The sequence below is a fragment of the Brachionichthys hirsutus genome, chromosome 13, assembly GCF_040956055.1.
Source record: "Brachionichthys hirsutus isolate HB-005 chromosome 13, CSIRO-AGI_Bhir_v1, whole genome shotgun sequence".
Classification (NCBI taxonomy): domain Eukaryota; kingdom Metazoa; phylum Chordata; class Actinopteri; order Lophiiformes; family Brachionichthyidae; genus Brachionichthys; species Brachionichthys hirsutus.
Genome location: NC_090909.1, coordinates 12,627,627 through 12,642,983, shown reverse-complemented (window position 1 = coordinate 12,642,983; position 15,357 = coordinate 12,627,627). Strand labels below are relative to the sequence as shown.

The following is a 15,357-nucleotide window of genomic DNA, read 5'->3' as shown; positions in this document are numbered from 1 at the left end:
CGGCTCCCGCCGCTGGCTGGGCGCGAGCAGGAGGAGCCGCGGCGCCGCGCAGCAACAAAGGGCTGGAGCTCCAGAAGCAGAACCGGTTCGACGCCCAGCCTCGACCTATCCAAACGGAGCTCCGAGCGGAGCGCGGCCAGCGCAGCCCAAGCACAAACAGTCAACCACAACCCGGCCGCCATGTTAGAGTCCGGGCCGGCAGCCCCGGCAGACGGCGCTCAGCAGTCCCGCAGTCCCGGTCCAGGCGGCGGCGGAGACGTTTACGCTGAGTGCGTGACAAAATGCCCACGGCCCGCAAACTAACGCAATCTTTATGCGCAGATTGCGGTGGGTTCCGTTCCGGGAAGCGGCTCCTGTAGAACCAAAAGTCCGACTCGGGAGCGGGTCTACGAGCAGGGCAATCTTTATGCGCAGATTGCTTATGATTACGCGACGATTGCGCCGCGCTAGCTTTTATTAGCAGTTAGTCCAATCCGTCTCACACAAAGAAGCGGGTCGTGTCCGTCCGCTTTCCTGTGTGAGCTCATTCTAGAGTCGAAGCGCTGCTAGCAGAGCCCGCTAGCCAGCTAGCCCGTTAGCTACCGTGTTTTCATTGGATTGAGCTCGAATTTAATTCAACTTCAAAATCGACTTACTATTGATAATATAGATCCTCGGCGTCTCGGGTACGTAAGAGCGTGCTTTCTCAGGCACTTATGTCTCTTATTTCATCAATTTTTTATCGTCAACCTTCATGGTTTTAACTGAGATACTTATGGGTGGGGCTGTGATAGCTAAACGCTAGGCTATCCTTCGGGAGCAAACTGGAGGCAAAAAGAGTAATCAAATGTCCGTTACTTGAAGAAAAAAATATGAATTTGAGCAGGGTTGCTCAAAGTCCGCGATGGCTGCCTTCGGGAAAGCACCTTGATACCTGGAAAAAACAAACAAAGAAAGCAGGTTAAGTAATAAATAAGACACTAATCCCGTGTCCTGCGTCTATCCCAACATCATTTAATAGCTCCTGACTACTTTCGTTGAGAATGCTCCGTAAATCACCGTAAATCACCGACAAAGAGCCGAAAATCTCTCGTGTTGGTTTTCATACTTCACCTACCTTCGACCAAATCCAGGAATGAGCTCGGATGGGAGGGATTTAGCTTTTATACTCCGTGACGAGTTTTACGTCATCGGGATCGTTTTTCTTGTGTTTCGCGTGAACAAAATGGTGGATAAATGACCTTCCCCCTCCTGTCACGAACACAATGGCGTTTGAAAGCTCGTTGCACGTTTCCTCGCTAGATGTTCTTTGTGGGTATCGCAGTTTTGGATGAATAAATACTTCATAACCAACTCCAATCGTTCTTACTTGTTTTGTAGCATTTCAGCAATGATTTCATGTATAAATTTTGTTAATACTATTTCCCCAAAATGGCGACTACAATTGGAGCACGACCGCGATGCGTCACGTTCAGTGTTGCCAGATCTCGCGATAGGTCAAAGGTAACGAGAGCCAAAAGAACAGGCTGCCCAAAATGGACCACTTTACTGCAGAATATTTAACATTTATGTATTGATCTTAAATAATAATCTAATTTTCTGAAACGATAAATGTTGTAATTTCATTAGAACTTTGTCAGTTAAAATCATCAACATTAAAAGAAATTAACAATTGAAATATATCAGTCTGTGTATAATGAATGCATATAAATATACAAGTTTCAGTTTTTGAATGGCATTAATGAAATAAATTTACTTTTTTGTGATATTCTAATTATATGACAAGCACCTGTATGTATATAATAATAATAATAATATATGGCACTTTCTTACATTGTGCATTATTCATTCACTCCATACTTGGTGGTGAACTACTATTGCAGCTGTATCTGCCCCGGGGCAGATACAGCTGCCCTGGGGCAGACATCAGTCCTCCTGACCACCACCGACATTCACTCGCTCACGACATGCACACAGGCAATGTGGGTGAAGTGCCTTGCCCAAGGACACAACAACAGTGAACACATGCAGTATATATACTATATGTATAAATACTGTATATATATATATATATATATCAATGTCTTGTAGACCTGTCCCTTCGTCCTATCACAGAGCACACCTGATACTTTCCTCCACCCGTTCCAGCCTGCCTGCACACGATTCTTCACCTCCTTTCCACATTCTCTCCATCACTCTGCTCTGTTGACCCGAGCAAACATCATATTCCAAGTATCTTCCTGTCTCACCTCATCTGTTAGTCTATCCATCACCATGGCAAACAAAAAGGGGCTCAGAGCTGATCCCTGGTGCATCCCACCTCTACACTAAACTCCCCTGTTACTCCTACTGCACACGTCACTGCTGTCCTACATGTCCTGAACTACTCTGACATACTTCTTTGCCACTCCAGACGTCCTCATGCAGTACCACAGTACCTCATGCACTACTACAGTACCTCATGCAGTACCGCAGTACCTCATGCACTACTACAGTACCTCATGCAGTACCACAGTACCTCATAGTACCACAGTTCCTCTCTGGGCACCCTGTCAGAGGCTTTCTCTAGATCTACAGAGACACAACGCATCCTTTTATACTGTAATGGCAGGGATATTTAAACCAGAGAAGCACTCAGAGAGCACAGACCTCCCCCAAGCAGCTCGTCCCCCTCCTAACTGGATCTACACCATCTCCATGGTGATCTGGATCAGCACCAGAAGGTTCTTTATACACCAACATGAAAAGTCAAAGTGAATGTGTATTTTTAACCGTTTTGAATCCATAAATGGGTTTTAATGTTATAATGTACTATTTCTTCCTGACTCCATTCTGGATCAGAACCAGATGAAATCCGGGGGTGCGATAGAGACCCCCCCCCCCCCCCCCCCCACCCTACATGACTGGGTCAAATTTCATAATCCAGAATCCAGGATCCCTTCTGGACCATCTGAGTGGAGTCTTCAAAAGAAGCCTTTCATTTAACATGCTGAAAGCCTCCCACAGAGAGAACAGGACCGACACAGCTACTACGATACGGACAGCTAACTTCATTATTATACATTATTATCGCGTGTGATAAATAATGAATACTTTCTTTATAAAATGAATAAAAACTATTTTAATTTTTGTTTGTTTTGAGCAGGTTTAAAGTTATTCAGGTGATTTTTTTTTTGGTCTGTGATGCTCGTTTTCACAACAAAGGTCGTAAAGTTGATGGAGATATTCTGTTACATTTATCTGCATTTTCTGATATTATTATTATGTTGTACTACGCACCGGACGGAGCAGCGCTCCTAATCTCATTGCGTAGCCACTATGCAAAGACAATAAAGGCTTTCTATTCTATTCTATTCTATATTCTCTGACGTCACCACAACATGCATATTACACAATACACGCTCCAGTCCGGTTAACGGCGGTAATACACCCCGAGGTTACAGAGCATACCGACTAATCATCAGAAGAAGAAGAAGCAGAAGAAGAAGCAGCAGAAGAAGAAGCAGAAGAAGAAGCAGCAGAAGAAGAAGCAGCAGCGCCATCATTAGTAGCAGAAGAAGAAAAACATGGCCGCCTCCGTTCGCGCCGCTGCGAGGCTCGCGGCTCGCCTGTCGCTTCCTCTTCTGCGTTCTCTTCCGGTAACGGTGTTTGGTTTTACTGTCGTTCAGCCGCCATTCATTGCGTGTGCCTCATTTTAACGGCTGCAAAGGTTTACTTCCTGAAATCACGTGACTAGCACTAGTTAGCCGGAAGCTAACAGCTACTCTTCGTGCTGTGATTGAAATGGTGACGTCATGTTCCCCCAGCGCTGTCCCCTCCCGCCTGTGAGACCACGTGGGCCCCCTCGTCACGGGTTTAGCACAGCGGCGCGGCTCCAGAGCGAGAAGGGGGCTGCCAAGGACCCGCCCCGCTACCAGGACCGGCCCTGGGACTACCTGCAGAGTGAAGGTCCGGGGGGCGGGGCTAGCCGTGACGTGGTTCTTCCCTAAAGGTTGATTTGGCCCAACATCGTTTCCTTTCCCCTGTCAGAGTATATTGAGCGTTACGGAACCGGTCCGGTGTGGACCAGCTACAGGAGGAACCACAAAGGAAGCATCCCCCGACAGAAGACACGCAAGACCTGCATAGTGACGTGTTGCTCCGCCCACCCAGTGTCCCCCCAGCGTCCCCCCAGCGTCCCCGCGCGGCTCAGCACTAACGCTGCTTGTGTTTTTTGTTTTTGTGTTTGCAGAGAGGAGAGAAGCTCAGTGGGAACCCCTGTCCCATTTGTCGGGATCCAAACCTCATCGTCCACCATCAGGTTGGTCCCCCCCCCCCCAGGAATGCGACTAGAACAATAAGCGAGTTTTTATTGTATTGATGACGCTGCACACGACCTCGTTGTGTTTACGGCTAAATGGTTAGCAGCAGAGCAGCGTCCATGGCCGTTGCAGAGACTCCCTGCGTGGGGTGCCCACAGCCCTCTGCTGTCTGCGCCCCTTAAAGGGATTCATTACAGCTCGATTTACAAAGAAGGTTGGGATGCTGTGTAAAACCTAAAAGGGAGAATTTTAAAAATATTGAAACATCGTATTCCAAATGATAGAATTTTCAAACAGTTTGGATTCTTTCCAATAATAATAATGTAATCTTCGTGCTACATCTGGAGATTAAATGTACAAATAATTGTACACGGTTTTCTCCACACAACCAACATTTTTGGAAACTTTGTTTCCATAAGTCTCAAACGCCCGTTAGCGTGAAGTCGTGATTAGCGTGAAGCGGCGATTAGCGTGAGGTCGTGATTAGCGTGAAGTCGTGATTAGCGTGACGTCGTGATTAGCGTGAAGTCGTGATTGGCGTGAAGTCGTGATTAGCGTGAAGCGGCGATTAGCGTGAGGTCGTGATTAGCGTGAAGTCGTGATTGGCGTGAAGTCGTGATTAGCGTGACGTCGTGATTGGCGTGACGTCGTGATTAGCGTGAGGTCGTGATTAGCGTGAAGTCGTGATTAGCGTGAAGTCGTGATTAGCGTGAGGTCGTGATCAGCGTGAAGTCGTGATTGGCATGAAGTCGTGATTAGCGTGAAGTGGCGTTTAGCGTGAAGTCGTGATTAGCGTGAAGTCGTGATTAGCGTGACGTCGTGATTGGCGTGAAGTCGTGATTAGCGTGACGTCGTGATTAGCGTGACGTCGTGATTAGCGTGAAGTCGGCTAACGCTTCAGGTCCTCCTGCTCTGTTGTAGAACGTTGGGCTGTTGGAGCAGTTCGTCAGTCCCCACACCGGGGCGGTGCATGAGCCGTCCCACACTGGTGAGTGGTCGGCGTGCTAACACGCTAGCAGGCGGCGCACCGCGTGACCATGTGTGATCTCTGCAGGCGTGTGCGTGAAACAGCAGAAGAGGCTCCAGGAGGCGATCAGCACAGCACGGAACAACGGTGAGTCCCGTCTGCCCTGCTGCCCCTCTGATGGTGGATACCCCCCCCCAGTGTAACTCGGTGCTCTTCTCTTTCAGGCCTTCTCCGGTTTCACATTGCACATGTGGACTTTCTTGGGGAGGACTACTCCAACTGCCACGATGCCGTGGGGGCGACGCCGCGCCCCCAGACCCTCCCTGGCGCCTGGTATAAATGGTACAGTGAAGTAACCCCTGATGAACACCAGGTGGCTCGAGTCAAGAAGACCTACCGAGCTTACCTGAAGTGACGCGCTTGGAAATAAAGATGCACAGACGTGTGAATAGAAGCTTTATTTGTCTGGTCCATCATTTCAGTTTACTCCCACTTGTAGACCGGCGAGTCCCGGCGGCGGTTCCGTGAGGTCATACGTTGACCTTGTTGACCACCGTTTCCCCCAGAGCCTCCAGCACCTCCCGCTTGTAGTCGTCAAAGTCCCCATCGATGTTGTTGATGGAGTAGTGCTCCACGACCCACAGCTGGCACCGCGTCTCCGTGATGAGGCGGGCGTCGTGGCTCACGATGATCACCGCTGGACACGGAGGGACAGCGGTCACTAACGAAAGGCTACGACCCAGACTGGGACTAGACGTGGCTGGGTGGCTACCTACGACCCAGACTGGGGCTAGACGTGACTGGGTGGCTACCTACGACCCAGACTGGGACTAGACGTGACTGGGTGGCTACCTACGACCCAGACTGGGACTAGACGTGGCTGGGTGGCTACCTACGACCCAGACTGGGACTAGACGTGGCTGGGTGGCTACCTACGACCCAGACTGGGACTAGACGTGGCTGGGTGGCTACCTACGACCCAGACTGGGACTAGACGTGGCTAAGTGGCTACCTACGACCCAGACTGGGACTAGACGTGGCTGGGTGGCTACCTACGACCCAGACTGGGACTAGACGTGGCTGGGTGGCTACCTACGACCCAGACTGGGACTAGACGTGGCTGGGTGGCTACCTACGACCCAGACTGGGACTAGACGTGGCTAGGTGGCTACCTACGACCCAGACTAGGACTAGACGTGGCTGGGTGGCTACCTACGACCCAGACTGGGACTAGACGTGGCTGGGTGGCTACCTACGACCCAGACTGGGACTAGACGTGGCTAGGTGGCTACCTACGACCCAGACTAGGACTAGACGTGGCTGGGTGGCTACCTACGACCCAGACTGGGACTAGACGTGGCTGGGTGGCTACCTACGACCCAGACGGGTTTCCCGTCTCCCTACTGAGCATCTTCTTACCTCCTTTATACTCGTTGATGGCCTCTGACAGGGCATCAATGGACTCGATGTCCAAGTTATTGGTGGGTTCATCCTGTGAGAGAGATGAGAATGCAGGATTTACTCCGGTAGAGCGCGTTGCCTCTAAGGCGGGTCGGCCTTTACGGCTTACCAGGATCAGGACGTCAGGCTGGCGACAGGACAGCTCGGCGAACACGACTCGGGCTTTCTGGCCACCTGGTACAAACGAGATCCAGAGCTGAAGAAAATCCGCACGGCTGACAGGAAGCGTCCGACGGGCAGGTTCATACCGGACAGTTTGGAGATCTGAATTGTGTGGGCGTGGCTCTCCAGGCCGAACCGTCCCAGGCACTTCCTGCCGTCCTGGTAGGGAAGGTCAAAGTTCCTCATCAGGTACTCGGTGGCCGTCTCCTCCATGTTCAACTGATCGGCATACTGCTGGTTGAAGAAACCCACTTTCTGTAGACAGGAAACGGGCATCACTGGCGAGCCGACGCCCAAACGGACGTCTTTATCCCAGGTGCACCAGAGGACGCTACTCACCAGGCGGTGATTCTTCCTCATCTCACCTTTAGTCTGAAAAACAGACGTGTGGTCACTCAGAGGCTCGCTGGCTTGAACGCTCACGAAGCGACGCCCTTAATACGCACCGCGTTTAGCTTTCCGGTGAGCAGCAACAGGAGGGTACTCTTACCAACGCCGTTCGGTCCAACGATGCAGACTGGAGGAGGCGAGACGAGGACGTCAGCGTCCAGACAGGCAACGTGCACCCATCCCATAATACACATCACATGCTGCTACGTCCCGCCCACAGCACCGTCTGATTGGTTACACACAGAGTCACGGCACGGGTACAACAGCCAATCAGAGAAAGCCGTGCAGGCACACGGTGGAGACGGGAAAAAGGACGGGACTAGAGGACGACCCAGGAGGAGAGACATGGACGTAGTGAGGGAGGACGATGAAAGGGACAGGGCTAGAGGACAACCCAGGAGAAGAGACATGGACGTAGTGAGGGAGGACGATGCAAAGGACAGGACTAGAGGACGACCCAGGAGAAGAGACATGGACGTAGTGAGGGAGGACGATGAAAGGGACAGGGCTAGAGGACAACCCAGGAGAAGAGACATGGACGTAGTGAGGGAGGACGATGAAAGGGACAGGGCTAGAGGACGACCCAGGAGAAGAGACATGGACGCAGTGAGGGAGGACGATGAAAGGGACAGGGTTGGTTGCCGTGGCGATGCCTCGCGGGACAGGAAGTACAGCAGTAGTCCTGCATGTTTCTGCTGGACGCTCACGTTTGGTACCTTCATTGTTCGTTGCATAGAAATGAAAATATCAAACAGAATATTTATGTGCGTCTTTATTCATTGTTGTCGTCGGACGTGATCAAATCTAGAATGAACTGCGTTCGGACCCGCGTCGAGCTTTGTGGAACGTGTCCACGCAGGTACCGTAAATATACTCAACCTGTGTAGTTGGGTCTAGTAACTGCACTTCTGTGTTAAACTTGCGTAACGACGACATTACAGTAGCAGAAATGTACTTACTCCTGGAATCCATGTCGATTCCGAAGTCCACGTTTTTGAAGAGCGGTTTCTGTCCAACGTAGGAGAAGTCAACACCTGCCAGAAGGGACACAAACTTGAAAACAGGAAGTGGTGACGAGCATGTTCTGATTCTGTTCTCCACCCTCAGCCAGCAGCAAACGGCGGGCCAGAACCAGAACCTCCTGCACCATTCACCACCCGCTTGTCCTGCCGTCGTCCTCAGACAGGACAGCGGTGCAGAAATGCTGTCCCTCGGTTCCGTCTCATATTCGTGGACTAAACGCGGGTCGGTTCCATGAACTGGCTGGATCCGTTAGTCAGCGGCGCGTCCAGCCCGGTGCTCTTACTGTGGAGCCCCAGGATGGGCGGAGACAGAGGAGGCGGGTTGGGGAAGGTGAACTTCACGGTGTACTCCTTGGGCCTTTTCAGCAGCTCCGTGGCCTCCTTGCTCTCCTCCTCCTGACTCCCCTTCTTCTTGCCCTTCTGCTGCTTCCTGGTCAGAACATCCTTCGTTTGTTTCTCCTGATGAGATGAAAGTCAACGCTAAAGTGAGACACACTGACTCGGTGTCTTCTGTGGATGGACAGGCGTGCATCTCAATGAATCGGGAACGTTCCATTGCAAACCTGATGCATAAACTCCGTGTGTTATTTATATTTATATTTATATTTACCCTCGCCGAAGAGGAGGCGAGGGTATTGCAATTGGGTGCGTTTGTCTGTTTGTCTGTCCGAGCGCATAACTCAAAAACTAGTAACCCAATCGACTTGAAATTTTTACACAAGCAAGGTTCTGTCCGTGGCTCGGTCCTCCCCGAGAATGGCGTTGATCCGGATCTGGATCCAGATTCTAGAATTATTTTTACATCTGGAATTGTGCCTGTGCTGTAAACTGTCACTTTAAGAGGGAGGGACACGAATGGCATGATGGGAAAAAGAGTCCAGCAGGAGTCTTGTAGTACGTTCCGGAGCAGCAAGCTAGAGCAGGTTTGGCCCCTCTGATCCGGAAGCCCTGTTTACTGTCTCACAAGATCCAATAGTCTATTGGAGGCGGGGTCTGCAGTCTCTGATTGTCTCTCTAGTTATATTTATATTTAGTCGCCCGGGTTAAGAAGGTTCCCATCAGGTGTTGGGGAACCCGGATGACGGAACATGGGCTCAGAACAGGGCGGTGCCTGCTACACGCAGAGGAAGGGCTTCGGGTGGCTCAGACGTTAGCGCTGCTGCTAAACGGAGACAGCCGGACTCACAGCCTGCTTGGTGGACTTCCCTCCAGCCTTCAGCTCCTTCAGCCTCTTCTCCTGCTTGTCATACTGCTTCTGCAGTTCCTTCTGCTTCTGCACGTACATCTTCTTGAAGGTCACTGACAAACGCAAAAAGGTCAAATGTCACAGTTGGGACAGAAGGAGGACCCGCCGGGGCGCTGCGACTTACGGTAGTTTCCTCGGTAATAGTAGAGCTTCTGGTTGTCCAGGTGGATGATATCCGTACACACGTCGTCCAGGAAGCTCTGGTCGTGGGACACTATGAGGAGCGTCTTCTTCCAGCCCTGAAGGTAGCTGAGAATGTTATGAAGCCATCAGTAAATCACATTCACGACATGGAAAACACCTTCCCACTTAAATTCAGTTGTGCATATTAATCCCCGTAGCCGTGGCAACCGCGTCCCTCACGGGGTACCATCCGAAGAGAGACAGAACGAGATGCTTCGTACTTGTTGAGCCAGATGACGGCATTCAGGTCCAGGTGGTTGGTGGGTTCATCCAGCATCAGCAGAGTGGGCTCCATGAACAGGGCTCTGTGGGGGGGGGGCACGCGGCCGTGAGCGGAGGACGACTTCCTGTGGACCGGGGCGGCGACTCGGCCGTGCGGTACCTGGCGAGGGAAACCCTCATCCTCCAGCCCCCAGAGAACCTCTTGGTCGGTCTGTTCTGCATCTCGGAGGTGAACGACAGCCCGGCCAGGATCCGCCTCGCCTTGGGCTCTGCTGCTGCAGCTCCAATGGCCCTCAGCTCCTCGTACACCTGCCCCGGAGGAAACGCCCCGTCACACGCCGCACGCGGGCATCCATCAGGCACGCCGCAGCGCTTTAGCAGCAGCGATTACGCCATGATGCTAAAACAGGCATCGGTTCATATTGAACATTCGATTTCTGAGTCACAGTCTGGGATTGGTGCAGCAGAAGATCCGTTTGATTCACCCAGAACCTGAACCAGGAGGGCCGGGGCCCCCTACAAACGTAAATCTAGCCTTCCCATGCGCCCGGCGGCGGTGAAAACAGTTAAACTGTTCATAAGCTCGAGCAGCAAGCTGGTGTTTGTTTTCTATCCCATCAAATATCATCAATAGGTACCTTTGATTGGGCGACTGATCTTGCATTAATAAATAAATCTGGTTTTAGGTTTCTACGTAAATGGGGGCTTGTCCCGGAACCCTGCAGACCTCTGGGGGGCGTGACACTCCAGCAGAGACACGAGTCAGCGCTCTGTCTGAAGCGTTTCTCGCTCTGCTGGTCAGAATCGGTGATTTTACTCTGAACGCAGCCGCTTCCTGTCAGATGTTTGGCCCCCCCCCTCGATGTTTACAGCACACACCATCAACGCCCACACCCTGCCACACTCGCCTTCTCCAGCCTCTCGGCCACGCTGTCCTCTCCCTTGTCCAGCCGCGCTTGCAGCTGCCGCTCCTCCTCCAGAAGCCTCAGGCGCCGGGTGTCGGCCTTCAGCACCGCCTGCACCGCGGGCGTGTCGTCAGCGACCACCTCTAGGGGAAAGCCGAGGACATGGCAGGGTGAGCGAGGGCGTGGGCGGAGCCTCCAACACGGTCACTCACCCTGTTCACAGAGCAGCACGTCGATGTTGGGGGGGATGCTGAGAGCTCTGTTGGCAATGTGTTTCAGTAACGTGGTCTTTCCTTTGCTGAGGGATGAGACGGAGACAAGAGAACACCGGGACGGTTACCAGCAGAGGGCGGGCTCCGCCCCGACCGTGCTCACAGAACAGCATCGGCAGAGTATTCCTCCCATGTGCTAACACAGTCCCCCCCCCCAAGGCACCGGACAGTTTGCCAGAATTTCTTCGAGGCCACCCATAGTCCTCCTCCACGGTCTCTCCGAACTCCCCCCAGACCCGGGTTTTTGCCTCCATAACCGCTGGGTCACCGTCAGCTGCCTCTGGAGACCCACGAGTCAGAAAGAGTCGTTAGATTCCTTCTTCCTCTTGACGGCATCTCGTGACCGAGGTTGCCGCTGCAACAGGCACCAGAGACCCAGAAACCACACCCCCGACGATGGAGGTGGAGAACTTTGTCCACTCAAAGTCCCCAAGTTCTCCCAGAGGTGGGACTTGAAGACCGCACTGCCAGAGGGCTCTACTAGGCATTTCCAACAGACCCTGTCCAGGCCCCTACTCCGGGGGGGGATCCAGCGCAACACCAGGTTGTCTCCCCCTGTCTCCACCCGAGTGTCCAAGACAAATAGACAATCATTGACCTCTGGCCTGGGGGCTCTGGGTGCCACATGACAGACAGAGAAGTCCAACGACAGGTCACCCCCCCACCCCCCCCCTCCGGAGCACCGTTCTGCAGGGAGCAGGGCAGCAAGCCTCTCTCCACCACGTTGCTCTCTGTGCAAGGATTCATCACAGCTTTGTGGGGAACTAAAGACGACTTACCCATTTGGTCCAACTAAACCGTATCTCCTTCCTGCCACGACCAGAAGGTCGGCGTTGACAAACAGCTCTTTGCCATGAGCGGATATGCTGAACCTCTCCAGCTGAATGACAGAGCAGACCGTCACTCAGAGAACTCTCTCGGCCTTCCACAGTCCCAAGCCGACCACGAAGACGACAGAAAGCGTGTAACCTTGATATCAGAGGCGTTCTCCAGCATGGCCTGTCTGGAGGACATCTCAGCCTGGGAGATGGAGAAGTCCCCCTCCAGGGCATTCTGAGCTCGAATACTGGCCACCTGTCGCTCGTACTCCATCTGAAACAAAGATGGGTTTCACCGCCAGCATTTCAAAGGTACCACGTTAAAAAAGGACTGCAATCAACAGCCGATCAATACAGCATGGTCTAAAGCAAGACCAGAGAAGAGACCTGAGCTCAGTTCATGTGCTTGTATCAGTATTCTGTCTATCTCACCACCGAATCTCATCTGGATCTGATCTGAGGTCAGGAACATTTTTATTTTAACATTAAAGGAGATATATTATGAAGAACTCACTTTCCCCATGTTTCTACACTACTATGGAGGTTTTGGGTCCTTTTCAACCCATAAACAGTGAAATAAGTGAATCCTGCGTAGTTCTGGAATCACCTACTGAAACGCGTCTGGCAGAAATATCTCCCCCTGTGATGTCACAGAGGGGGGAACGCCCCAAAGAAGGATGAACAATGTCGCTTTGCTTTTCAACAATATAAACGTGACCACATCCATGAACAGTTCAACAATGTTCACTACTTTCCCTTTCTTCTAGTAATGAATGCAAAAAAGAGTGTCTGAACAAGGCGTTCCCACGGCACCACAAGGCGTTACCCGTTTCTTCTTCTTCTTCTTGTCCTTCTTGCTCAGGTTAGCATACGGGTCATCTTCCTCTCGCTTGGCCTGCTTTGCGATGACATCCTCGGCACTCTTACGGTTCCACACAGAAGGACAAGTTAGGAGAACGATCACCGGAGAAGAGGCGACTCCCAAGGACGAACATACCATCATCATGTCACCTCCATCACTCTCCTCGTCCTTCTCTTCATCCTCGCTGGACGACAGTTCTGCAGCGTCTCCATTCTACGTGGGTAAAGGTGCATCACACAAAGGTCAGGCATCGCGAGACATGAGCCCGAATCAGAGCCTGCAACGCGGAGAGACGGACTGGTCACAAACAAACAGGAATCAGAGCCTGCAACGCGTAGAGACGGACAGGTCACAAACAAGCAGGAATCAGAGCCTGCAACGCACAGAGACGGACTGGTCACAAACAAGCAGGAATCAGAGCCTGCAACGTGGAGAGACGGACTGGTCACAAACAAGCAGGAATCAGAGCCTGCAACGCGTAGAGGCGGACTGGTCACAAACAAACGGGAATCAGAGCCTGCAACGTGGAGAGACGGACTGGTCACAAACAAGCAGGAATCAGAGCCTGCAACGCGTAGAGACGGACTGGTCACAAACAAGCAGGAATCAGAGCCTGCAACGCATAGAGACGGACTGGTCACAAACAAGCAGGAATCAGCGCCTGCAACGTGGAGAGACGGACCGGTCACAAACAAGCAGGAATCAGAGCCTGCAACGCATAGAGACGGACTGGTCACAAACAAGCAGGAATCAGAGCCTGCAACGTGGAGAGACGGACCGGTCACAAACAAGCAGGAATCAGAGCCTGCAACGCGCAGAGACGGACCGGTCACAAACAAGCAGGAATCAGAGCCTGCAACGCGTCGAGACGGACTGGTCACAAACAAACGGGAATCAGAGCCTGCAACGCGCAGAGACGGACCGGTCACAAACAAGCAGGAATCAGAGCCTGCAACGCGTAGAGACGGACTGGTCACAAACAAGCAGGAATCAGAGCCTGCAACGCGTAAAGACGGACTGGTCACAAACAAACGGGAATCAGAGCCTGCAACGCATAGAGACGGACCGGTCACAAACAAGCAGGAATCAGAGCCTGCAACGTGGAGAGACGGACTGGTCACAAACAAACAGGCATCACCGGCGTCCTCACAGAACAGCGTCCTTTTGTTTCTGATAGAGTTCTGAGCTGCTGGAACCTCTTTTCTGGGTCTTCCGGAACAGCAGTGCTGAACATCTTGGAGTTGGGTCCTTGAGCGCTGATTTAGATTTAAGCCAGGAAACAGAATAATCTTTGGGACTCTACTTCCAAAGGAAGTCTGTGAAGGCGGGCTCAGTGTCCGAACGGTATCCGATTACCTCCGCCGACTACTTCTACCAGCAGCTCAGTGAATTCCAGCGTGGGACCGTGATCGGATGCCACCTGGTCAAGTCGTGAAACGTCCTCGCTACTGAATATTCCACAATCAACTGTTAATGGTACCACAGCAAAGTGGAAGCGTTGGGAACGACAGCAAAGCAGCCGAAAAGTGGCAGGCCACGCAAAATGACCGGGCGGGGTCAGCGGGCGCTGAGGCGCACAGAGGGCGCCAACTTGCTGCAGACCTCCGAGCTTCAGATCAGCTCCGGAAGAGTGCGCAGAGAGCCTCGTGGAGCAGCTGCATCCAACGTTGTGGGAACCGTTTGGAGACGGCCCCTCCCTGTTCCAACATGGCCGCACACCAGTGCACAAAGCAAAGGCTTTGTGACCTCACAAAGTGCCTGCTGGAAGAAGGTTCCCATCAACACACTCCGGAACCTTGTGGAACGCCTTCCTAGAAGAGTTGAAGCTGTTGTAGCTGCACAGGGTGGAACCCCATCCAATTACATCCCATGGTTTCACAACGGAATGTCGCCCGCGCTCACAACGGCAGACGAGCTAATACTTTAGGCAATATAGTGTATACAAGCTTAAAAAAAACTTCTCAGAACTAGACTTTCAATCAAAACTGGAAATGGCAAATAATGGCAGACCGATGCCGGAGCCCCCTCAAACGCCGGGACAGAAAATAACACGCTCTTTTCATCTCCATCTTCTAGCCGCTTATCCGGGGCGGGGGGGCGGGGGCAGCAAACAGTGGTTCAGCTGAAAACGGCCTTTTCTTTACGCTCAATGAGCGACACCGTCTGGACGACAACGGGAGTTCGAATCGACCGAGAAGCCGCAGCAGACATGAAAGGTCACCTCCTCACATTCAAAGCCAAGCGGTTTGAAAGGGGACACATCATCTTAAATCACTTTTCCGTGTTTCCACACTAATATTTTAGTGGTTTCTGGTCATTACAACCCAAAAACTGCTAAATTAAACCGTCCAGTCAACCCTACGTAGTCTGCGTAGTTCTGTAATCAAGTGTTGAAACATGTCTCTCCCCCGTTGTGATGTCACGTTGGGGGGACGTGCGTGCACGCTCCCCGTGTGTGCGATATGTTAATATATTCCATCCTGCACAGCAGGGGTCCCCAACCACCGGGCCTCGGCCCGGTACCGGTCCGTGAGGCATTTGTTACCGGGCCGCAAAGAAAGAACAAC

At 52.2% G+C, this 15,357-nt stretch overlaps 2 protein-coding genes across 2 annotated transcripts in view; one reads left to right on the top strand and one right to left on the bottom strand.

Moving 5' to 3' along the window:
• The first annotated feature begins 3,478 nt into the window (after positions 1-3,478).
• mrps18b (mitochondrial ribosomal protein S18B) lies at positions 3,479-5,701 on the top strand. The gene is made up of 7 exons (XM_068746921.1): positions 3,479-3,617; positions 3,786-3,927; positions 4,009-4,106; positions 4,211-4,279; positions 5,202-5,268; positions 5,335-5,394; positions 5,472-5,701. Exons 1-7 carry the CDS (start codon positions 3,546-3,548, stop codon positions 5,660-5,662), a joined length of 699 nt encoding a protein of 232 aa, XP_068603022.1. The 5' UTR covers positions 3,479-3,545; the 3' UTR covers positions 5,663-5,701.
• abcf1 (ATP-binding cassette, sub-family F (GCN20), member 1) overlaps positions 5,691-15,357 on the bottom strand; it is a 15,529-nt gene continuing 5,862 nt past the window's right edge. Inside the window, exons 9-26 of the mRNA XM_068746920.1 lie at positions 12,926-13,003; positions 12,755-12,850; positions 12,080-12,202; positions 11,890-11,990; positions 11,051-11,136; positions 10,842-10,981; positions 10,094-10,242; positions 9,933-10,016; positions 9,653-9,777; positions 9,469-9,581; positions 8,567-8,741; positions 8,220-8,294; positions 7,317-7,387; positions 7,210-7,242; positions 6,957-7,125; positions 6,818-6,882; positions 6,667-6,739; positions 5,691-5,944 (exon numbers count right to left, since the gene is read on the bottom strand). Coding sequence (XP_068603021.1) covers positions 5,778-5,944; positions 6,667-6,739; positions 6,818-6,882; positions 6,957-7,125; positions 7,210-7,242; positions 7,317-7,387; positions 8,220-8,294; positions 8,567-8,741; positions 9,469-9,581; positions 9,653-9,777; positions 9,933-10,016; positions 10,094-10,242; positions 10,842-10,981; positions 11,051-11,136; positions 11,890-11,990; positions 12,080-12,202; positions 12,755-12,850; positions 12,926-13,003 — 1,923 coding nt within the window. The 3' untranslated portion in view covers positions 5,691-5,777. The remainder of the gene's footprint in view (positions 5,945-6,666; positions 6,740-6,817; positions 6,883-6,956; positions 7,126-7,209; positions 7,243-7,316; positions 7,388-8,219; positions 8,295-8,566; positions 8,742-9,468; positions 9,582-9,652; positions 9,778-9,932; positions 10,017-10,093; positions 10,243-10,841; positions 10,982-11,050; positions 11,137-11,889; positions 11,991-12,079; positions 12,203-12,754; positions 12,851-12,925; positions 13,004-15,357) is intronic.

Coding starts and splice junctions, on each gene's coding strand:
- mrps18b (XM_068746921.1), top strand. CDS start 3,546: ATGGCCGCCTCCGTTCGCGCCGCTGCGAGGCTCGCGGCTCGCCTGTCG. Junction 3,618..3,785: donor CTCTTCTGCGTTCTCTTCCG/GTAACGGTGTTT, acceptor ATGTTCCCCCAG/CGCTGTCCCCTCCCGCCTGT. Junction 5,269..5,334: donor GCATGAGCCGTCCCACACTG/GTGAGTGGTCGG, acceptor TGATCTCTGCAG/GCGTGTGCGTGAAACAGCAG.